The sequence below is a fragment of the Bactrocera tryoni genome, chromosome 2, assembly GCF_016617805.1.
Source record: "Bactrocera tryoni isolate S06 chromosome 2, CSIRO_BtryS06_freeze2, whole genome shotgun sequence".
NCBI lineage: Eukaryota > Metazoa > Arthropoda > Insecta > Diptera > Tephritidae > Bactrocera > Bactrocera tryoni.
This window is the reverse complement of record NC_052500.1, coordinates 21,038,852-21,064,871: the sequence shown is the minus strand read 5'-3', so window position 1 is coordinate 21,064,871 and position 26,020 is coordinate 21,038,852. Positions and strand designations below refer to the sequence as shown.

The following is a 26,020-nucleotide window of genomic DNA, read 5'->3' as shown; positions in this document are numbered from 1 at the left end:
CATTACTGCGCTACCATTGGGAATAAATTAAACAACAATTTTGAAAGAGTTGCCAATAACTTGGTGTTTGATCTAATTGCTGTCTGAATTGATTTCTAGCGAACTGCTGTTATTCGATAAATCAATAGTTGGCAACACCAAATTACTGGTGAATTTCGCAGAGCTTTGAATTATTTTGGTTTTTATGGGAGCAATACACATTCGGGGTTTAATATTACCTGTCACGAGACAAGTACTGTCGGCAGAATATTTTACGTTTTTACTCTATATCCAGCTTTCTGATTGAAAAACTGTGAGCTCAAAGCATCAATACAAATTTAACAATAGTTTAAGTTAGGTTAGGTTTGAAGATTGATCCAGAGATCGCACTCGCACTACTATATGTAGTCCTTTGTGAACAGGACTCCATTTTTCTCATTGAAAAGCTATGAGATGACAGCTCCAATACACATTTAACAATAATTTAGGTTAGGTTAGATTGAATGGCTGATCTAGATATCGTACTGGACTTTTATATTCCTGCATTCAATCTTATAATTTAGCAAAGCGCCTTCTGACCACTAAGAATTTTCTCAGGCATTTAATTTCTATTTCCACCAGCTTGGTGGGATTTCAGAAAGTGTAAGCTCCCACGTGTTTATGTCTTAATCTTGCAAATGCGGGAAAATCAAGTCTTCCTCCATACAGCGTCTGCAGCTGACGTCCGGTAAAATGCTCAACTTGATAGCATGAACGCCGACAGAACACTGCCCGGTTAGAACTTCCACAACCAGGAAGAGGCTAGCTGTACTGCGCGTAAATAACTTACCGGATCACTTAAACCTTGCGGCAGCGCAGGAACTAAGTTAAGAAAAGCTTTGCAGTTACCTGCCGTGTCACTGTGGACTGCCACTCATACTAGATTTATCACAAAGTGACTCGATGTCATTGATAACCTACCTGCACCTACCTTTCTCCAAGTTTTGATCCATCCGTAAAGAAGGTCACAGCCCTTTTCCTTCAATGGCTTCTAGCCCTCAGAACTATCTCGCAAGTCAAAGTTTGGTTTGTCGACTTCAAGATTCAGAAGATCCGGTATAAAGTCGAAGAGTGCCAAGATTTCTGAATGCCTTCGCACGTGTTCGTTTAAAAACTCAGAGTCATATAGGAACTTTCGCGCCCATACATCTTACTGCAAGTTCTATGGGCTATATGCGCAGAATATTATATTCTACTTTCGGCTAGAGACCCCACTTTTTGCTAACGGTTCCTTTGCAGCATTACTAGGCAATTAATATATTCCTTGCTCTCTCCTTAATATTATGCTTCCATGAAAGTTTTCTATCTAGGACGAAGGCAATAGACAAGCTAACAAAGTTAACGGGCTCGTCATTCCTCAGTTTTCTGACGGCCGTATTGTAGTAAAATCTGTTAGCTCCTAATATAGCTATAGAATTAAAGGTCAACAGCTTGCATGATGATAATATTCATTATGCCACTCTTGATTCATCCAAAAAGTCTAACTTTGCCAATTTATTCGGGCACTAAGGAAAAGAAAATTGATATGCTCTCTCTATTGATTTTTCAAACCGAATTTTACAATTTTATTATTGACAATAATATATGTATATAAAATAGATAATTAATTAAATAACTTTTTTTAATAATAAAGTAATATGTGTATATATTTAATAACATAATGCTGTTTAGTTGCAATAGATAATACAAATATCGATCATTAATTTGTTTATTGCAGATTTGAATCGCTTGGAAAAGTCACCACTACTCGCCAATGGCTACAATCCCCCGCCCATCAATCATATGGCCTTCATGCAAATGAATCACCATCCCGGCACGGCATTAATGTCACCCGGCATGCCGCCACATGGCTTACACGCTCGTCCCGACAGTCAAATGCTGAAAGCCGCCGCTCAAGGCGGCATGTCCGCGGCGAATATGGACGCATTGGCGCGTTCCGGCATTTGGGAGAATTGTCGCGCTGCTTATGAGGATATTGTTAAACATTTGGAACGGTAAGCATATTTAATCCCTTTGTATCAGAGAATGAATTTTAATGTTTTTCCAGTTATGAATAATAAGCTATCCTAAGTACTAATCCCTCTTTAGGAATACCGATATTTCTCTCAAAAAACTAGAAAATTGTTAGCAATTTAAAGGTTAACAGAACTATAACTTTCTTTTTGATCCCGAAGTAACTTTTAAAAATTAAATTTTGAAGAAAATTTAGAGAAAGTTTTCAAACTTGGAAGCAATAGAAGGAACTAATATCTCTCCTAAGGAATAGTAAACAATTTTGCTCCCCGATGACATCAAGTTAAGAAGTTGATCGTCATATAGAGGAACTATTTCAACCTTAGTTGAGACTCCAATGGTTAATTAGGGAGTTTTGCGACACCTCACTTGGCTGATATCCAGACAGATGTGGAAAGATTGCTCTGGACTAGTAAAAATGTTCTCAACAGTCTCATAGAATGTAGGTTGTTGTTGCGGCAGGAAACATTCCTGTAGTAATTTCGTGGAACTGTGCCGGGTTGATAGTCCTTGGTCGGATAAAAATCCGGCTCCGTTCCGATTACTTAGACCGAACTGTCTGGAAATGGCTTAGAATGAAAGCTTAAGTTGAACACTGTAGTAAGATTAGATATGCTCGAAATGAATTGGTTTCCGGGGCTTGTTGTTTTCGGAGTAAGAAATTGTTTCACGTTTTCTTAAAATATAGATCGTTAGCGCTTATAATAGTTTAGTTCTAATAACCCAAAATGAAGTAGGACTACTTCTAAAAACTGTAAAGAAAAAATATGACCTTTAGTGGAAGATATTGTGCATTGTATTTGACTACCTTCCAAACACTTTTAATGAGGTTAGGTTTACTTTTCGGTAAAGAATTTCGCAGGCTTAGAAGGCTAGTTTCCACCTCGGTTCTACCTATTTATGAGATATCCGGAATAGTTTGTGGAATAGAAACCAATGGAGTAGAACTTTGACATGCCCATATTTGTAGGTGAGATTGCGCACGACCTTTGGTAGGCCTGTAACCAGAACCTTATGCTTATCCTAAAGAATGAAAGTAATATTGTCTTATACTATACTTGTCTCTTTTCTCTCACATTTCTTTGCCAGCTTACGTGAAGAGCGCACTGATGAACGTCAGCAAATGAATAGCGGTGGTGGCGTTGGCAATGAGCCGAAGATACGCGATCTAAGCTCACGAAATTGTAAGTACTTTTGTCTAACTACCGACATATACATTTTTCACCAAGCAAACGTCACCGAAAACATAAAGTATATACAGTGCCTTTATCTTTCTTCTATTACAACCCTTCAGCTGGTTCGCCGAGTCGTCAAAGTCCCGTACTGAATCTCTCGAAATCCGGCGGCAATACCGATCAAGGCAGCAATTGTGATGACCGCAGCGAACGCAGCGAAATGCATTCGCCAGTGCATTCGGTGCGCGATGGCAGCGTCGGTGGCGGCAGTCAGGGTGTGATTGGCGTGGAGGACGACGATGACGAGAATCTGAGTGATGATAATGCGTCAGAAGTCGACGAACGCTGCGCCAAAGATGAAGAAGGTGAGTGCACTTTGTTTTCGAGCAATAAACACACCAAAGACAAGGGGTAATGAAAGAAAAGGGGGCGTGGATATATACACATAAGCTTATATAGTGTCATAAATACTACAGCACAACTCAAAGCATGCACAAGCTGGCTGCAAGACTGACTAATGTTTCTTTAACGCATTCCTTTTGTTTCTTCTTCTTCTGTTTCTTTTTTTGGCCGGCCCTGCTTTTGTTTGCACAGACTTAAGTGATACGGAACGTGATAATATAACGTCGTCGGCGGCGTCACAACGTCATCATCCACTGCATCATCACCATCACCACCAGCTACATCATGGCGCCAACAGCAATGCCATGGGCGTGGGCGAACGTGGCGGTGTAGCGGGCGGACCAGGCGCCGGTGTTGGTGTAGGTGTCGGTGTTGGCGGCCTTGGTGTTGCCGCCGCCGCAGCTGCCGCCACCGCTGCTGGTCTCAACGAACGCGACGTACTCAACACGCATGCGGCGTTACAACAATCACCCGTCTCTACACACAATGCGGCCGCCGTCGCAGCGTTGCAACAACATCATCAGCGTGCGCTCAACTATTCACATTTGGCAGCGGCCGCAGCCGTCGCTGGCGGTGCCGCTGGTGGGCCCGGTGCGAATGCTGCCCTCACCAATGGACCTGGCTCCGGTGGCGCTCTTGCCGGCACAGAAGCTCTGCTGGCAGCCAACGATGCCACGGCCGCTGCTGCTTTGGCTGGTGGGCTAGCGCTCGGTCCACTCGCTATGGAATCGCATGGGGTGCCATCGTCAACGGAGGCGTTGCTGTGCAATATACAGACTTTACTGAAAGTGGCTGTGGACAATTCAAGACAGCAGGAGCGACAAATCACCTATGAAAAAGGTGAGAAACTCATTTGTGTAGTTGTCAGTTAGTAGGAAAAGCTAAAACAAAGTGAAAACAGCGTAAAGTGTTAGTTGTCGTTTGACAGCCGACGGACAGCGCAGCTGACTGCGTAGTTTTAACTTTATGGGCTTTTCACCTTTTTTTACTTTTTATTGGCGGCTGCATTGTGCCTTTTACCTTGCCGCTTTGATCTTTGCGCTTTGTCAATAAATCTCTAATCGACTTTCTCTATTTCTTTTCTTCTCGTTTCGTTTTTTTTGCCGCTTTTCCTTGCAGCGGAGCTCAAAATGGATGTTTTGCGCGAACGCGAAGTCAAAGATTCATTAGATCGGCAATTAGCTGATGAACGGAAACTCAGAGGTGAGTTGCAACAAAAGTATACTTATACAGTTACACATACATATAATTTAAAAAAAAGCTTATTGTAATTGCATTGCAACTGCAGTCGCATGCTGCTTCGGTACTGTAGTTGTTGGTGCTTGCAAGATCGGCTCTACAGACAAGCGTCTCTTGGCAGCTAATTAACATTTTATGCTAATTTGAGGTTAAATGAAGTCGTTCTAAGACTGTGGGTTATAGCAAAGTTCGTTAAAAAGGAAGTAATTGTGGTGACTTTTTAATATAAAAGACAATCGGCAATAACATATGGACCGAAGGAGTAAAATACAAAAACTAAAATCGTGCAGTGGTTCTTTATAGCATATAGAACGCTAAAAGAGTATCCATTGCAAAAATTTTGTAAAGTATAAAGCTTTTGGAAGGAAAAAACAAAAGCTTCAAAAGTTGTACTAAAACGTGAGGTACCGGCTGAATATTAAGTATTAAGGAGTTAGGCTAGCCCAGTCCCCTAAAAAATACCATATTTTGGCAATTAATTTTGGGAAAAGTAGTCAGAATCATCTTTTTCAAGAGTGCATTGACGAGCGACAGTGATTTTAAGAGGTTACATCGGTTTCCTCGGGTAAGACACAGAATTTGTTGACAATTTTTTCTCATAATTTTTTATTGTTACAAACGTACACTATTAACAAAGAAATTCTGAAATTTTTTGAAAAAAAAAAAATTTTAACTGGGCCATTGCGACGCTAATTTCAGTGACCTCTTGGAAAAACGATACTCCCGCGTTGGCAGGATAACTCCTTACAGGATCATCTAAAGTGAAAAAATACGTGTTTTAGTTAAAATCTTAACTTAGAACTTTGACGAAGCAAAACAAACAGAGAGTTTGATTTTTGGCAGACATATTTAAAAACAATGAAAATTTCGTGACTTTGTTTTTTAAAAAGTTGTAATCGAAAAAAAACCTTCGTCCAAGTCTTTAAGAATTGAATCTCAAAGACCTGTGTAAAGTTTCATAAAGATCGGTTATGTAGTTCTAGACAAGTCTTGCCAATAGACTTCAAAAACACAGTTTAGTGAAAAACGCGTTTAAAGACGGTACACTTAGCTTAGCTAGCCTCGAGCGCATTACTCGGATCAACTTGAAAATTTAGGACAATATTTTAGAGGTTTTTTGAAACCCATACACCCTTGTAACCCTTAAAGAAACCGTGCATTCTGAAACAGAAACAGCAGTATATTACAGCATATGTAAGTCTGCCTACGCTAAAATACGTATCCATGTTTTTAGTACCGTTTCCTTAAAAGGACGGACCTGTAGAATATATGTTAAATTTTCAACCGAAAAATATTATCGGTATTACCAATTAGACCCCTCTGAAGAAAAAATCCATCCAAAGTTTTGGCTGAATTTAAATTCCCAAATATCCTCGCTGACCGTATACAAACAATATTATACGACATATAGTAATAGGCCGCATCAAGCGGACTAAACTTAAATGCTAGCAAGACCGAGCTAGTATTGTTCTCTAGCAAACACAAAATTCCAGGGTAACAAAGGGAGATAAGGCAAGCTACTAGGGACTAATTTTACACAGAAAACTTTCAAAGAAACTAAACTTGGACACTAGGAAAAATAGAACACGTTACATCTGTAGAAAAATAAATGGGGTATGAATGAGGATTAACGCCTCGGGTGGCTCTAACAGAGTAGGTAATATATGCACCATTAGACCTCTAAAAACATCGCCAAGTCAGGCAGTAAATATTATTTTACATATACTGATCGTTCTGTAAGCAACTGGCAACGAAGTCAGCTCTTAGATAGAGAGATTTCTATCTAGAATTACTTAAAAAAAGTCCCCAATACTGCCTTTCCTTTCCGAGAAGAGCGGGAAAGGTAGACTGGATACAGGGATAGGGTATATAAGGAAGGGTTTAAACTAGAAATTCGAGTGTGAGAAGGTATCTTTTCAGCAAACGTGAAACATGTGGGTCGCTTATGTCGTTTATGAAAACTCAAAGTCAATCACATAACATCTTTAAAGGGAATATTAAGAGGTCACTGTTTAATTGGCAGACATGCCAGCCGACTGGGAACATCTTACAATGACTATTGCAGCAGCCGTAAGGAGGAAGAGACTTTGCAACAACTATTCGAACGCATGGCTTTGTATAGAAAAGTAAACGCAACTATCAGTCGAGGGTTTCTTGTTGATGATTCGAAGGTTACACAAATAAAACTTTTTGTGCTGGTAAGCTTTCATCTGGGCGTGTAGGGTGGTTTAGAGAGAATATAATGAAGTTAAAGCATTTAACCTCAAATTATCATAAAATGTTAATTAGCTTTCAAGACACTCTTGTGAAGGTATATCAGTGCCTGTGTTTTTACAATAGGCCTTCTAAACGCCAAGGCCCGTCGTCAAACTCCACTTACCTACCTACAAGTACATACTGAATAATGTCTTTAGGGCCCAAAAAGTGTAATTAAAGTCTGAAAATATCTTAAGACTTTTTGTTTGAAATAACCTAAACTGGTCTAAACCCTTAAACTAAGTATTATATGAGTACTCAACTGTTTTATCTATTATTGGAATGCCTCAAAATACTGATTGAAGTTATGCCACCTATGAATAAAGGAATTAAATCTGAAATCCGAACCAAGAATTATATATTTATATACAAAATCTATTTTTAACTCGAAATTTAATCAATCTCTCGCACCACTTCTTCTTGCTTATGCCTCGTGTACATGTAAAATATATGTCCCTTTTTGTTAAACTCCATTGAAGAGCTTCTACTTTATGTCCCTGTAAGTAGTTGTCACAATTAGTTAATACATTTTGTAATATTCAATCGCCAGCAATTATCTGTTGTAAGGCAGCTGGAGTCTAGAAATACAGGTATATACATACATATGTGATATGCTTATAACTTTATCGAAAGTATTGTCTATATATTTGTATGACAAAGCAAGCCTTTGTAAATATCGAAGACGCAACAACTGATTAATATTGAATTCCTTCGATGGACACTACAAGGAGACAAATCAGCGCAAATCAAGCGAATATTAATCGGAATTGACTTAAATAGCGATGACACCTGATATGATTAATTACAAAAGGGACTAAAAAAATATAGCTGTACATATGTATGTATAAAGTATATATTGTGAACTGAATTCATAAATAATCATAAAAGAATTAAACACGGTGCAATGATTTGCAAACGGACCTCGCAACAGTTCCAGAATGAATGCCGCAAAATAAGCAAAGAGAAACAGTAAAATCGAAATGTCAGAATTATGGATTTGCTGAATGTTTGTTTGGATTTTTCATTACGTTATTCTTGTTTTTGAAATTATTTTTCAAGAGAAATCACAATTCGATTTCATTTAATATCATTTCATTAGTCATTTACAGTTGAATGATTCCTTTCGAAAAGTGTGAGAGGTGAAGAGAGGCAGTGCGGTAAAATGAACGATTATGCGTGAATTTGTTTGGAGTTGTCTTCGAGTTTTATGGGTTTTCGGTCACACATGCTTCGACAATTAATTTGCATTGCATTGTTTTAGAACGATATGTATATACGAGGGCGGTTCGATAGTGACTTACCCTTGCCAATCGATACTGACATTGTTCCAAGAGGAAATTGCTATCATGTAGTATATTCTCATAGACGTTTACGGTCAAAATTTCCGAGTCGTACATCTGTTTTGCGAAATCCAACAGAATTAAACTTAAATTCAGTTCCCAGTATTGCCTTTCCATGCTCAGAAGAGTGGGAAAGGGGTGAGGTGGACAGGTATACAAGGTTAAATATCTATACGGAAGGGTCCAAATTAGATAATCAGGTGTGAGGAGAAGTCTTTTTAGCAAAATTAGATACCCCAATCGCCTTCTGAGAACCAGACCACTGCAGTGTGTTTCGAGCGAAAATCACCGTAATTAAGGAAAGCCTTCTTGTTTTGACAAAGAGTGTGCTCAAATTGAAAAAAAAAAATAAAATTGGACTAACTACTTCATGTATACTTCAAATTTGGCAACACTGTACTTCTTCGAACCGCCAAAAGGTCCTTAACAGAGCAGAAATACGAGTCGCTCCGGTATGGAGGTTAACGCTGCCTCTGAGACATGCCTTGAAAACCACCAAAAAACGTGTTTATTGAAAAAGTCTGAGCGTCGTTTGGTCAAGTGTTTTGGACCAAAAGGAGTATATGTTGAGCAATAATTAGCCATTTTTCAAAATTTTCATTTTTCTTTCGTAGTCTAAACAATTATTGTGCCACCCTCGTACTGCGATACAAATATTGAGTTCTCCTCAGTACTCCCGCATTCATTTGTGAATTTATAGCATTTTTGCATAACATGTGTGTAGTGTCTTTTCTCTTTCGCTTTTGGCCAGCCTTAAGGCCCCTCTTTAGCGTCGTCGTTCTTATCATTAAATCTACCACAAATGGCAAAAAGTCGACAAGAAATCGCTGAAATCGTACATTGCATAGGCAACATATGTTGCGGTTTTTATATGACTATTCCAATGCCAAGCACAAACATACATACATCCCGATAGGGGGAATGAGTTATGGAGTGCAGCTTGTTGTAGTAGCGTCTGGAGTCTCGTCCGCGCTCAAATCGGGTCCAAACAACAATTCACTGCTGACAAGTAAACATACAAATTGCATGCAACAAAACTTCTAATTGCAACTAATAACAACAACGTCGGCCGAACCGCGAACAACACGAGCAGATTTTTCATCTTTCGCCATTGCATGCGAAGCGTCCATTCATTCTCGTAATCACACATTTGCTCATTCGGCGCGACTTACAATGGCAATTGGAATGCCGAAGTTGTATGAAAAAAGCGCAAAACTGGAAAATACGAAATAAGTTATATTTAAAAATAAAGGAAATGAAAATTCGAGCAAAAATTGTTGCAGATAATTGGGGCTTTGAGCAGTCCATACATGTGTTCTTCTATGTTTACATATTTAATTATGCACTGACTTGGGAATAGAACGAGCATTTGCAGGAATAATGACTTGATTATTATATTATTTAAGGAAAGGCTAAGTTTATTTTGCTTTATGTCCGAGTTATCCTCGAGTTTTACTTAAATCAAGGGACGAAATTTAAAATCTAAGTTTGCGCGAAAACGGTCAAGGAAGGGTGGGCCATTCATAGTATTAACGGAATTAACACATTGACCAATATAAACCCTATAAAGTCTGGTGGAAAGTAGGAAATGATTATATCGAGTATATTGTGGTTAGGTCTAAGTTAATTATATTTTCCTTTGATATTAAACTAAAATACTCTCGGAAATATATTTCCACCCAATTTTATTTAGAATAACTCCTATTTTGACCATTATTTGTGGACTTATAACCAGGATTAAAAGTTCACTTGGTTTTTCTAGGTTAGTTTAGCGTGGTTAATTTAGAGAGTTCGACATGGACTGCTATATGTAATTTTATGTCAAGCCATAGAAAAGAAGAACTCCTTATCCATTACCCAGGACAGATCAACTTGGAGGCGACCTGCACTACATCCACTGGTTTCTCTAAGATAACCCATAAATTCGTCGATAAAATAGGTTAAAGCCAACCGGAAGATTCAAATTCTCATATTAGGCGTATGGGGCTGCGGATGTTATTGACATAGATTGTATACATTTTTGCCGTCAAAACATATTATTATCAGAAAAAGATGCTCACTGAGGTGCATTAAGATAACTTACAAACTGACCGATATAATGGATACACAAACAACCGGAAGTTTCAAATCCGTATATGGTATTTGGTTTATAGCAGTAGGGATAGTATTGAGCCGATCTTACCTTTTTAACAAAAGATCATATTAATATCTAGAAAAAGTTGCCTCTGCATATCATGAAGATATCTCAGAGGTTAGCTTGTGGTCTCGGTAAAAAGTCAGACAAAAGTTTGGTGGTCAAATTTAATTATGAACATTTTTGAGTGAAGCGCCATATCTGGAATGAACTATTTATGCAAAATTATATTTCAATATCTTCCTTTGTGTTTTACTTGTATTTTTAAGAGAAGTGAAGTTAAAACTGTTTTATAGGAAAAGTTGGCTTGATTATAGTCCGGTTTCGCCCAGTTTGTTAGCTACAGATGTCAAGGTTATGGCATTCACAAAATTTGGTTGAAGTTGGTCAAGTATTAGCTGAGATATGGAGTTTGCCCTAAAAGTGGGCAGTGCACTGCCCGAGTATAAAAAAATCTGCCTAAATTTTTCAAAAAATATTTTAATTTTTTTTCAAAATTTAAAATTTGAATTTTCGAAAATGTTTATAGTTTATATGTAATTTTTTTTTTATTTCGCTTCATATAGTTTCACAAATCACTTTCAGGGCAGAACTGCACTTATTAAGTACCTACAATTCGTATTTAAATACATACATTTAAACCTACATTTGCTCATATTCGCATATAATTTAACTTATTGTCTTTCTTGAGTGGGTTGTCAACGCTCAACGCTTGCCTTCTGCCTACGAGCAGCATTCGCATTTAGTGAGGTGTGTCAATACGAATTAATTCAGAGTCTGCTTGGTGGAACGGAAATGGAGTTACTGAAGGGTTTTATTATTTAAGTGCGTACCTATCTACCTACATAACTACCATATATACATACTATATATAAATGTGTATGTGTAATCTGCCGTGGGAGATGAGATCAAGTTTTGCAAGGATCGCAATAAACATTGAAATAGCTTTATGGGCTGGAAATGTAATATTATTGTAACGGTGGTCGTGGTTGAGAAAGATAGCAAGATTTACAATATAGTGGAGCCCTGTAACATCTAAGCTTTGATAGATTTTGGTTATCATCATGTTGTAGAAAAAAAAAAGTTTCTGAAGAATGGACTATATACTTTAGGGTGGGTCAAACTATTACTGGCGAAAACTAGGATAAACAAATTTTATGAAGATTTGACTATATACATATGTATGTAGATTAGGGTGGGCGAACAAAAAAAACTTTTTGCATTAGGGTGGGTAAAAAAAAATGTGTTTTTTTGCTTGCTACTCTGAAAAATGGGTTGATAAACATCTCTAAGAATTGTATGAGCTCTTCTATTTTTTTTTTCACTGCTTCGCAAATATTATATTTATTAACCTAACCTGACCAGGGCGATCCCCATCTTAAAGATCAGTCACGAAACCTAACCTAACCATTTTGGAGAAAATTCTGCCTTCGCAAATATTCTATATAGCAGTCTCAGTGCAATCCTCATCTTAAGGATCAGCCTTGAAACCTGACCTAACCTAAACAGTGCGATTCCCATCTTAAAGATCAGTCTTGAAACCTAACTTAACCAATATAGGGAAAATTTGCGAAGGCAGAGGTTAAAGATCGGTCTTGAAACCTAACTTAACCAATGTAGAAAAAATTCTGCCTTCGCAAATATTTTATATAGTAGTCAGAGTGCAATCCCCATCTTAAGGATCTGCCATGGAACCTTAACCAGTGCGATCTCCATCCTAATGATCAGTCATGAAACCTAAACTAAACGTAAAATTATAAAGGACCTGCATAGTAAAATTTGTTAGTCCACTAAATTTTGATCTCTAAAACCGAATAAACACAATTGATCTTTGACTTGGTAACCCCCTCCGCGTCCACGCACTTATAGTTACTCAAATTTATGAGCGCTTCAATTGTCCGAAACACTAACCGACTTTGACTTGAATATCTCTGGCCGTAGTTTGGCTGTAAATTGACGCAGAATGAACTGACGACGATGACGTTGACGTTGGTTGTACTGAAAGTAATTGAATTACATAAGTGAGGCCCACACGCAAAACGGATTCGCAGTTGACTGCCTCGTTAAACATAACATAAACGAGTGTAGATCGTCAAAGTACCGGACCGAACAAGCAAACGTACGAACGAACGCAGCGAACATTTGAACGAATGAATGATCAATTGAATGGACAGCCGGCAGCAATCAATGGCAAATCAGCAGCAAATACAAATATTCGTTGGATTTATGAAAGCTACTATATATGTACATATGTATATACTTAAATATATTTATGTATGTATGAAGAGTGCAACAACAATTGTGCTCAATGATCTGCCAGCATGCCGCGCGCAGACGCATCACAAACAAGCTGTCGGCCTGGATCCGCAGTCCGAGCGGCGGTCGGTGGGTCTTTGGGTCGCCTGTTTGGTTGATTGCTTGCTTGACTGCAGGCGTGCTGCAGTTGCATATTGAATTACAATTTCATGTCTGTCTTTTTTTGCTTTTCTGCTTAGCTACACTTCACTGTCTTTTTTTCTTAGGATTTTTCACAAAATTAATTTTCCATTGTGTAATTTTCGTTGCAGTTTTGTATCAGAAACGCTACCGTCGCGAGCGTAAAATGCGCATACGCTACCAACAGCAGCTGGACGGTGGCAAACGAAAACTGACACACCCATCAAATGCGGGTGGCAGCAGTGGTGGTGGCAGTGCCAACAATGGCGGTGCCGTCGGGCCCAATGCCAATGAGGAGGGACGCAGCAGCGTGGGCGGTGAATGCAAAAATAATAGCGGCGAAGCAGTGACACGTAAAACGGAACCAGGTTGGTAGCTCATACATTATTATAGAATATATTAGAAAATATTTGAGATCTAAGAAGCCTTACGCAGCCCTCCTACAGCTATTTAGAACCCACCAAATTTTTCTATTATTTCTCTAGTATATACATATACAGTTATATTGCATTTCTGCAAACATTTTCTAACTCTTAAAAACTGAATCACTACACTCGAAACTACGATTAACCGCCCCTTCTTTAACAAACAGCCTCTCCCTGTGCTCTCAATCTCGCCCCTTAGATAACGATTGCAAATCGAGCGAAAAGTCTGAGAAGTCGTTGAATTCCAATGATGGCTGTTCGCTAACGCAGCAAACCCAAAATGCACAACAACAACAACAATCACAGCAAACGCAGTTACAACAACAACAGCATCACCAATCACAATCCCAATCATTGTCACATCATCATCTACAACAACAACAGCAACAACCACTGCACCTGAGGCAACGTTCGGAAAGTCCCAGTTTTAAACGTGAACCACACTCGGATCGTGATAGTCCGCTCGTCGGCCGTCGTAGTGTCGATCGTTTGGAGCGTTGCGATCGTGATCATGCCGAACGTGAGTCGCGTGAACATTGCGAACGCTCAGAACGTGATTGTGGCGACACCGCGGCCATTGAGCGTTCACTGAGCATGCCACCCACTTCACAGGCGGAGAGCAGTTTAGCGGCGGCGGCCGCAGCAGCTGCTGCAGCGGCTGCAGCTAGTGGTGGCAAGGCACCATGGAACTATCCGGGCATCGATTTGATGGCCACTGGCGCCTTTTGGCAGAACTATTCCGGTGAGTTTGGTGGAAGAAAATTTGAAATATTTTCATTTATAGTATTATAAATAAATTTATGTTTGTGGGGGGTCTCCGTTGAGTGAAAGCAATTTTGGAGATCTGTGAAAGTTATATTGTAATTATAAGCAAAAATATGCCCAGGCCCTCTTAAAAATTTGTCTGCAATCTAACAAAGTGATTGAGAGTAGCTGTCGTAATCCCTGTTTCAATAATTATGTTTTGATCAGGTTAAGGTTCGGGTTTCTCAGTCTTTGTTTTTGTTGACCTGTTCTTTATGAATTGCCGAAATGTTATAATTTATTTTTATTGTAAACTTCTGGCTATGCGATATTCTTCAAATTTGTTGTCCATATTTTTATGCTCTATCGGGACTCATCTAATAATTTATTTGATACAGCACTTTTCGGGAAAACCTTAAAAATCTCGATATAGTTCAAAAAGGTCTATAGAAAACTGGCTCTTATGTTTCTCAATTACTCGAAGTTATGATTTCCGATTATTTTATTCATTTATAGGTTAGTTTGGTCTCGTAAAAAAGTAGGACCATAAGCATGTAAAGCTTACAAATTAATTTAGCTGTTTGCCAAGATAGAGAGTCTAATTATTTTTTTTTTGCCACAAAGTTTTTAAATTTTATAAGGAAACTAGGAAGACCCTATAAAATAAATCATCACAGTGTCTAGCTGAGTCGATTTAGCTATGTGTCCATTTCTTTGTCTGTCCATAGGCGAGCTTCTAGAGATGCCGATCTGAAATTTTGTCATTTTCTCCCTAAGCTACTTATTTGTCGGAACCGCCGATATTGAACTCTATAGCAAATAGCTGTCATACAAAGTGACCAATCATACTCAAGTCCTAGTATGGAAACCTTTTTATTTTCATGGTGTCTTCACGAAAATTAGAACAGATTTTTATCTAGGGATGGAATCGAACCCATAAAGCATACATCTCTAAGTCCTTCTCCACTTTAAAGTCTTCCTCTGCTTTCACCGGTGGGTACTGCGTCGAACATTCTCAGAGATAGAGTGTTTTTATCTGTTTGGACGACATGACCTAACCAGCGTAGCCGCTGTCTTTTAATTCGGTGAACTCTGTCATTGTCTTCGTATATCTCGTACAGCTCATCGTTCCATTTAATGCGATATTCGCCGTTGCCAATGCGCAAAGGGCCATAAATCTTCCGAAGAACCTTTCTCTCGAACATTCGTAACGTCGACTCATCAGATATTGATCATCGTCCATACCTCCACATCATAAAGCAGGACAGGAGTAATGAGTGACTAATAGAGTTTGGTTTTTTTTCGTCGAGAGAGGACTTAACTTCTCAATTGCCTACTCAGTCCGAAGTAGTACCTGTTCGCAAGAGTTATTCTGGGTTCGATTTCGAGGCTGACATTGTTCTTGGGGTTAATACTGGTTCCGAGATAGACGAAGAGCCCACAAACCGCTTTTTTCCTCTTCTTATTTGCAATAAAATAAATTTTTCTCTAAATTTGCTGAAAACTAACCTTACTTTTGTCTATTTTTGTTTCAATTCCAGAGTCCTTGGCGCAAGAAATCGAATTGGAGCGCAAATCGCGCGCTGCCAATGCCGAACGTGATGTGAAGAGTCCATTAACTGAGCGCCCACCAGCGTACTATAAGAATTCGATGCTCTTCGGCGGTGCAAACTAAAGAGTAAACTGAAATACTTGAAGGTTGTACAACAAAGTGAGTATTTCAAAGACGATGCAAGGGGGAATACATACATACATATGCATATGTATAGGTGATTTACCGACGGTCCCTGCGTTATTTCGTGCATAATACAAAGCAGTGAAAATCACAAGTAGCGAGCGGGTATTATAAAAATTGTTAAGGATGAGAGAATATTAGTTATATTGCAGTAATGATCTCAAGGTGTAAACGCGAAAATAATAAAAATGGGAGGAGAGCGCGTTTGGAGCAAAATTGTAGCAGCACAATACCAAGAAACCTATGGAAAAGCAAGAAAAATAGCAGTAAAACGCAACTGCTTTGGAAATTTCGTAGCAGTAATTAGTATACGACAGAGAGAGCGCAACCGAAAGTGCGTAGAAATAATGAAAAAATATTTGTGAATAATAAAAAATATAGGAATTTTAAAAAGCATTTACGAGTAGAGCAAATAGCAGTACTTACTAAACTAGTTACCAGTGGAACATATGCGAGCGAGGAAATATAAGTATATAGTAGTGTATATAGACAAAAGCCAATAGGTGGCAACTTTTTTTTTTTAATATGTTGATATTTATTTGTAAATTTGCGAAAATTAATTTAAGAAAAGCTTAGCGAATTCTTTCTGCGGTTTATAAATACTTAACTAAGTACTACTTGAAAATGCGCAAGTAAAGGAAAAATACTTGAAAGTAACTAGTAGCCATAGATATATAAGTGCTTATATTTACATATGTATGTATGTATATCACTATGTATTTGCATATGTAGTACATAGAGTATGTTTATTTAGACGTTTTTGAAAAGCGTGCTAAATTAAGATTAATGTTCACACACACATACACACATATGTATAAGCCTACATATGTATGTATGTATATTTAATTAGATAATTAGTTGTCTAAGCCAGTGAGAACAGCTTTTTCATAGAGAAGTAGTAGGTTAAATTTAAAAAAAATTAAGGTAATCATAAAAATTATGGGTTCACGTTACATACATATATACTTACATACACACATACAAAGCATATGGAGCATAAATGCTGCTTCATGCAAGCAACCAGCGCTAATTAAGAAAGCTTCCTTAAATCTAATGGCTTTTATGTAGTTTAAACTGTTAGTTGCGTAAGCCAGTTAGACATATGTAGCTGTAGGTAAGCTTATGTGCTTCTACATACATACATACATATACCAATAACTATTGTAAGTAGTTCAGTAATTGTTTAAAACTAAAATGCTGCTTCAGAACCAAAATATTTGTAAATATGAGTAATTTAAAAGCTGAAACTTATTTGAAAATGACTTTTTTCGCGTTAAACTTATTATTATCAACTTACTACAAGGCAAAAGAGCACAGTTGAATGTGTGGGGAGTTGCTATACATGCAAATAAACAAAGTTAAAAATGCGTTTGGCGAAAACTTTTCAAAAAATTCGAAAAATTCAAAAATGTCAATTTAAATTTTTATTTTTTTTAATGTTTCTATGAATTTTAATATTTTTTTTTATAAATTTTTTTTTTTATGAATTATTTTTTTTTATTATTTACAAATATTTTTTTCCTCTATAAACTTTTATACATATTTAAATAATTTTATTCTTTAATTTTTTAATTTTTGATAATTTCAAATTCAAAATTTTTTTTCTAATTCTCATAGAACAAAAATGTATTTTAAAACATTTAAATTTTTTTTTTTTTAATTATTATAAATTTTTTAATAATTTTTTTTTATGATTTATAAATTATTTTTTTATTTATAATTATTTTTTTCGTTTATAAACTTTTATACATATTTAAATAATTTTTATTATTTAATTTTTTTAACTTTTTATAATTTCAAACTTAAAATAAAATTGTTTCTAATTTTACAGAACTAAAATGTATTTTAATAAGCATTTGGACCAAAGTTTCAAAAAAGTTTAAGAATCTTAATTTAAAATTTTTTTTAATTCCAATTACTTTTTATACGATTTATAAATAATTAAATTTTTTCATAATATCAAAAAGGTTTGAGAAATTGAAAAATCTCAATTTAAATTTAAACTTTTTGTTTTCATTTATTAAACACTTTCTTATGATTTTAAATAATAGTTTTTTTTATTATTTATAAAATTTTATATTTAAATATTTTTTTATTTTTTTTTTAATTATTCCAAATTAAAAATATCTGGCACCCTAGGAATAATATTTTTGAATTCACATATCATTTCCAAATTTCACACGGTCTTTAGAAATTGGCGTGAAGTGCAGTGGGCATGCCAAAGGTAAAAAAATATACATATAAATTTGAAAACCTTAATTTAAATACAAATTTTTAATACAATTTTTTAAATTCTAATTAAAGTTTCTTTAGATTTATACGCTTTTGCACATTTATATCGGGTGATTTTTAAGAGCTTGATAACTTTTTTTAAAAAAAAAAACGCATAAAATTTGCAAAATCTCATCGGTTCTTTATTTGAAACGTTAGATTGGTTCATGACATTTACTTTTGAAGATAATTTCATTTAAATGTTGACTCATGTGGTTTCAACAAGATGGCGCTACATGCCACACAGCTCGCGATTCTATGGCCATTTTGAGGGAAAACTTCGGAGAACAATTCATCTCAAGAAATGGACCCGTAAGTTGGCTACCAAGATCATGCGATTTAACGCCTTTAGACTATTTTTTGTGGGGCTACGTCAAGTCTAAAGTCTACAGAAATAAGCCAGCAACTATTCCAGCTTTGGAAGACAACATTTCCGAAGAAATTCGGGCTATTCCGGCCGAAATGCTCGAAAAAAGTTGCCCAAAATTGGACTTTCCGAATGGACCACCTAAGACGCAGCCGCGGTCAACATTTAAATGAAATTATCTTCAAAAGGTAAATGTCATGAACCAATCTAACGTTTCAAATAAAGAACCGATGAGATTTTGCAAATTTTATGCGTTTTTTTTTAAAAAAAAGTTATCAAGCTCTTAAAAAATCACCCGATATATACATATGTACTTACATATATACAAATATTAATATTTTTTTGATAGTTCCAAATTAAAAAAATATCTGGCAATCTAAGATTAATAATTTTCAATACGCATATTATATCCAAATTTTGCAGAATTTGTTCAAATTCCTGAATGTCAGAAAAATTGCTAAATTTGAAAATCTTAATTTAAATAAATTTTTTTATTTAATTTTTTAAATTCTATTTTAATTTTGTATGATTCATCAAAAAATATGTTTTTTTTAAATTTATTAACATTTATATATATATATTTTTTTATTTTTAAATTTTTTTGGTAATTTCAAATTTTTTTAAATTTTTATTAATTTTTTTAAAGGAATTTTACAATGTTTCTGATTGCGTAATTTATTTCTAAACTTTTTTTTTATGATTTATAAGAACATTTTATAAACTTTTTTTATTAACTTTTTATATAAATATTTTTTTCTATTCTTTTACCAAAATAATACCATGGTAAAAAGTCTAAAATTGCTTAAAAAATGTGGAATTACCGAAAAATTTGTTGCCTAAAATTTCTAAATTTACTGATTACAAAAATATTATTTACACCAACAGTTTCTATGTAAATACATATGTCGAAAAGCAGCTCCCAGTTACGAAGCCACATTTGCTTGCGAAAAATTTTATACATTTTAATTACCAAATATAGTTTCAAACTATATTAAAAGAAATTCAAAAAACTAAAAAAAATTAAGGAAATTAAAAAAATAATTTATAAAATTAGAAATTAAAAAAATTAAAAATTAATAAAATTAAAAAATAAATAAATAAAAGTTGAAAAATTTAACTAACGCTTGTGTAAGTAACAGTATTTAATGAAAATAATACATAAATTTATTATAAACAAATATGCAAGTAACTGAAAAAATCTTAAATTAATTTCGAAAAATATATTTCCATAAAAAATATTGAAAAATTAGACACGTTAAGCGCATTAAAATATTTGAGTAAAGCAAAGTTAGTTATTAATTAAATTATATAAATAGCTATGTACTTAGTAAGCGTTTAAGTGAGAAAATGGCAAGAAATAATTAACAGCAAACTGATTGCATTCACAATAATTAAATACAATTAAAGATCATAAAATATTGCATAAATAGCAACATCAGTACACACATACAAACACACACACACAAAATGCAGCTTGATGCATTGCAGCAATTAATAACTATAAATAAATACCTTAAAACATTCAGTAAATTACATAAATACATAGCTTACTTACAAACATACATATATAAACTATACATACATATAAACATACATAGTTACCCATTTGATTGCTTCGCATTGAAATGCAAAATAAATTAAAAAAAACAAAAAAGGAAAATGCAAATAAATCGAACACAAAAAATATTAAACTATTATTAAACAATGCTACAGTAAAAATAAATTATTATTACTATTATTAAAATAAAAAATAAATAAACATGGTTTTATTTCGTATTAAAAGTATTTTATATACACATGTATATAGTGTCGCAAAGAAATTGTGGGCGGTAAGTTTTCTTGAAAGTCCGTATGGAATACTACTATGGGCAAAAAATAGTAAGACTTCTTCAAAATCTACATCGTCCCCCTCAAAGTATCTCCCTTGGCTCCAATACACTTGTGATCCTCATCCTTTAATTAAGACCATAAACTAGTTATTGGACGAAGGAAAAAACAAAAAAGTGATAATTATAATTATTTGTTAATTTTGGTAAAGATTATCGATGTTTTTTTGACAGAAAACTCCTTCGTTCAACAAATTGTAAAAAAATGCGTTCCCGGTTTTAAGGGGGTATTCTACTCTAGATTTTTGAAAAATTCGATTTTTTTCATATATTTAAAGTTTAGACCCTCGAAAGGATTTTTAAAAATTAAAATTATTTTAAGAGTTACAGTTACTTTAGTGACGCAGTACCTACCCCGGTTCGGCCGAATCGAATTTTTTAAACGCGTTTTTCTCGAAACTACTTTTTTTCACACGGTACCGGCATTATCTCAAGTTCTATACAACCGATTTACTTGAAATTTTTGTGTGAACCTTCTTTAATCGTTTATCGTTCCTATAAGCATCGTGTCAAAATTTTTGTTTTTAATATTTTAAAAAAATTCAGGAATTTCAAAAAAAAGAGCGTAAAAAATGATTTTTATTTTCAGGCAGTCGCCATTTTTCCAAAAAAAAAATTTTTCGTGTTCCCTGAGGTAGGGACTATATCAGCATCCTTACTGATTAAGAATTTCTTTTGATTTTGTTTTCAGACCACCAGGAGAGTCAGGATCAATGTCACCAGGATGCGCCATTTTTTTACACCTGTCTCTCCCCCCTCAAATTATTTTAATTTTTAATAATTTTTTGTAGAATTTGTTTTCTGTATTCTTAAGATATCGCTAAAACCACCATAAAAAACGGATAGTAAAAATCTTAATTGCCTTTTTTTACGACACTTTAAAAATTACCTGAAATTCATGCTTCTAGAGTAGAATACCCCCTTAAGGGGCTATATACAGTTAGAATTTTCAAAAATTGATTTTTTTTAATTTTATTTTCTTAAAGTATATATATTTAAGAATACACACAGAAAACTTCATATCCTTCCGGTGAATATTTTCGAAGTTACGCGCAAATTTGAGTATTGGAGTCGATTTTTAAATAATACTGAAGTTTTCCAACTCTCAAAGTTTCACGGACAAAAAGGCTTTTAACGAATGGTTTTAAATTAGACCCACTTCTACTAAATAGAAAAAAATTTAAAATTGTTAATATATGTATGTATGTATATGAAATTAGATTTTATGGGAAAATTTTCTAACCAACTCTCAATATTTATTGCTAAGACGCAAAATATAAAATAAGGTTATCAATGGAACAGTCTCTGATATTAAAAATATGATGGAAAAATATAATATCCTATCTAATGTGGCCAAATAGTACTTAAATATTTAACTAATTTTTAAATCGCCACAGTCAGAATATCCCACAATCAAAACTGGTTGGTTGTTGTAATAAAAAAGAGCAAAAAAAATCATTCCCTAACTTTCTAATAGGCGAACATAATAAGCAGTATGTGACTATAATCTAAGTATTTTGCAGTTCTTTTGCATATAACTACCTTATAGGTACAATCGGCAAGGAAAATTGCAATAACAAGCTTTCGTTTCAAATCTCTACCCATTCCTATGTAATATGATAGTATTTTTTCTGGGAATTATGTGACATTTCATGTCTGAACGCCTGGTAGTTCTCATGATTTTAACATTTAAGTTTTTCATTTTTCTCTTGAAGGAAAAAAGTAAGCCGACAGAAGCTTGAGAAATTTTCTTCGAAAAACAGCATAAATTTGCCCGTAACACATCAGGCGAACAGAAAAATAAGTTGCGTACAACTGAAAAACAAATTTTGCACTGCTTTGTTTTGTTACACAAACAATCAATCGTTTCATTATGCCCACCCATTTCCCAAGTGGAATGCATTTTAATTTCGATTTTTCCACCCATTCCCCAAAAGGAATGTAAGAACTGTTCTTTTGGAACAGTGTATTTGCAATTTATCTATTTATATACATACATACATTACGATCGTTTGTGATTGCGTGGCGTTGCCAGATCTTTTCAAAGAAAGAGCTAACTCTTGAGCTTTACAAGATTCTCATGCATTCATTTATGAGCGTCTGGTAATTAAGAGGCATTATGCCAGTAAAACTAACAAATCACCACCTTATGGGTTCTTATGGGCGCTTGGTGATTTACGCTGATTTATTATTTTACATCTTCACATAATATTTCTAGAAAATTATTTATGCGCTCCTAATATAATTTCAGTATTTTTCAATTTTTAATTGGCCCTATTTATTATGGGGTGGGCGTCGTCATGTCATCATCGCCCTCATAATGAATGCACATAAAATTTATTCTAAATTTGTATACGACTCCACACTGCCAAACCAGGCACACAGAAAATAAAGTTAGACCACCCTGTATCACTATTTGCATTAATTGCATAATGGTGATGAACAATAACAATAAAATCATGTGAATTTGCAAACACAAACAATTATACGTTCCATTTACTCATCCTCATGCTCATCCTTTTGGTATATGCATTATGCAGTTATTTGTCGCAGTGTTGTTGCAGGAGTCAGTGATTATATGTAGATCATATGCATAACAACAAAATCCTGCTAGCGAAATGACAAACAATCACCGCTTGGGTTTTTATGTGCGCTTGGTGATTCACGCTATTTTATTAGTTACTTTTTGGAGTCGTCGTTTAAATAAATAATTTTTTTTTTCAAAATATAATAAAAATTTTTTTGAACATTTTATGAGAGTAGGTTCTCCACTACCAGGCGAACAGCAAAGGCGCATAGAAAATTAAGTTACACCACCCTATGATCAGGATTTACATAAGCGATCGGGTGATTTACGCACTCCTACAATAACAATTGGATCTAGCAATTTGCAAACACAAACAATTCCGCGTTCCATTTACTAAATCGTATCCTTTCAACATAGATGAGAAATCTACGGTAGTTTTTCACAGTGTTGTTGCAGCAGCCTGGGATCATATAAGAATATGAGGATCGTATGCATAACAACAAAGTACTGCTAGAGAATTGACAAACAAAACACCTTTTGGGTTCTTATGGGCGCTTGGTGATTCACGCTGATTTTGTACAAAGTAGTTATTTTTTTGGAGGGAGGTCGTCACAAAAAAAAAATAAATTTTTGCAAAAATTTTCAAGAACAAACGATTCTCAACTACCAGGTGAACAGCAAAGTAAATCAAGTAACAAAGAATCACAGCATTAGTATATGGATCGTGTTTTTGAATGTTTTGCGAAAATCTAGCAACAAACCTGTTTCATTTTCCAGCATATTCATATATGTTTGTATATTTCTGGAGTACTAATCGTTCATATTCATATGTATATATTTCTTGAAAAGTATCCTTCAGCCCATTTATGTGTTCCTAATATAATTCCAGTATTTTTAAATTTTTAACCTGTCCGTGGTTATTTATTATTATGGTGGATCGCCCCTTATGAGGCAATTAATTAATTATATAATAAATTCTAAATTTGCTTACGACTCCACACTGCGATACCGGGCGCGTAGAAAAATTAGTTAGGCCACCCTATGATCAGTATTTCTATAATGCGATCGGGTGATGAGCACACTTCTACAATAACAATTGGATCAAGGCAATTTGCAAACACAAATAATTATACGTTTCATTTACTAAATCGTATCCTTTCAACATAGATGCGATATATACAGACTTTTTTCACTGTGTTGTTGCAGGAGTCAGGGATCATATGTATGTGGATCAAATGTATAACAACAAAGTACTGGCAGCGAATTGGCAAACAAATCACTTTCTAGGTCCTCATGTTCGCCTGGTTACTCACGCTGATTTAGATTTTTGATGATTTTTGGAAGGCCGATAAATTTTTGCAAAAATAATAAATTTTCTACGAACAAACGATTCTAAACTACCAGGCGAACAGCAATTTAAATCATGTAACATCATGTAAATATATTTACAGCACCAACATGCCGATCGCTGTATTTTTTATTTCTAACAACAAAACACCTGTTTCGTTTTCCAGCATTTTCCTTCATAATCAGCAGTTATCAGTGTCGCCAGAGCACAAACAAACACTCGTATTGCTCATGCACTTCATTTAACGCAGTGTTGTTGCGAGCTTTACACTAATATTCTATAACAAAAACATAATGTTTCATTTCCTTACCTGTCGGTACAACAATAACCAATGAGAAATTTATTTGCATAAGTTTTGTTGTTATCAATTAACTCTTTGTCCTTTTCCTAAAGAAAACACAAAACAAAAACACTCGTTACACGAAGGCACTTCGCTGCTTCAATGCGAAGTTGTGTTTTACTGATATATAAACATTACATATGAAGAGAGAGCACCAAACACATAAGTATTCTCTTAGCATGTTGCGAAAGTTAATTATGTATTTGGTATGGGAGCATGTTTGCAGTCTCTTTTTGCTACTTACGCCTTGAGAAAAAGCAATAAATACTTTTAAAATTATATTTAGACCCTAATATAAATAAAAATAATAAATGAAACAAGTTTTTTTTTTATTTTTTTAATATATTGTTTATTATTGTTTTTAATGTTTTATGAGTTTATTGAAAAAAAATAAAATAATTTTTTTTTATTATTTTCTATTATATTAACACTTTTTTCGTATAAAAATAGCACAAGAAAAACGCCACTTGTATTTTTTGACACTGTTCAGGATCTGTAGATTCCCAAATCTGTGGTACATGGTACGGTGCTTTCATAACAAAATACTTCATAGAACATCAAGAATTCACCCATCTCTTTGTACCTGTAATAGTAAAATAAATATAAAATTAAAAGGAAATAATTAGAAAATTTAAATTTAAATATACAATTTTTCATATTTGAAATTATTATAATATTTTTCAAAAATATTTTTTGAAAGAAATCCAATAATTATAATTTTTGGTATTTAGTTTTTATCTCTTATCAACATATGAATAAATGAAACTTCTTAATGATATATTAAAAGACAAAAACTTAAAAAAATCAATGACGATGGAGCAGACTCCCCAATCGATGACGATGGAGCAGACGTTCCATTACCCGACCATGAAGAAGTTCGAATAGCAATTGCCCGCCTGAAGAACAACAAAGCGGCAGGGGCCGACGGATTGCCGGCCGAGCTATTCAAACACGGCGGCGAAGAACTGATAAGGAGCATGCATCAGCTTCTTTGTAAAATATGGTCGGACGAAAGCATGCCCAACGATTGGAATTTAAGTGTGCTATGCCCAATCCATAAGAAAGGAGACCCCACAATCTGCGCCAACTACCGTGGGATTAGTCTCCTCAACATCGCATATAAGGTTCTATCGAGCGTATTGTGTGAAAGATTAAAGCCCACCGTCAACAAAATGATTGGACCTTATCAGTGTGGCTTTAGACCTGGAAAATCAACAACCGACCAGATATTCACCATGCGCCAAATCTTGGAAAAGACCCGTGAAAGGAGAATCGACACACACCACCTCTTCGTCGATTTCAAAGCTGCTTTCGACAGCACGAAAAGGAGCTGCCTTTATGCCGCGATGTCTGAATTTGGTATT

At 35.0% G+C, this 26,020-nt stretch overlaps 1 protein-coding gene across 4 annotated transcripts in view; it reads left to right on the top strand.

Annotated features, from left to right (window-relative positions):
* Positions 1–16,828, top strand: part of LOC120767328 — a 68,368-nt gene extending 51,540 nt beyond the window's left edge. For 3 of the 4 annotated variants that reach the window (XM_040093270.1, XM_040093271.1, XM_040093269.1), the window contains exons 5-12: positions 1,736–2,012; positions 3,121–3,215; positions 3,326–3,571; positions 3,801–4,448; positions 4,728–4,811; positions 13,145–13,381; positions 13,638–14,180; positions 15,724–16,828. In XM_040093270.1, the coding sequence (XP_039949204.1) occupies positions 1,736–2,012; positions 3,121–3,215; positions 3,326–3,571; positions 3,801–4,448; positions 4,728–4,811; positions 13,145–13,381; positions 13,638–14,180; positions 15,724–15,857 (2,264 nt within the window). In that variant the 3' untranslated portion in view covers positions 15,858–16,828. Of the gene's footprint in view, positions 1–1,735; positions 2,013–3,120; positions 3,216–3,325; positions 3,572–3,800; positions 4,449–4,727; positions 4,812–13,144; positions 13,382–13,605; positions 14,181–15,723 lie in introns of those variants that run through there. The other variant, XM_040093272.1, reaches the window with a different exon arrangement.
* Positions 16,829–26,020: the final 9,192 nt, after the last annotated feature.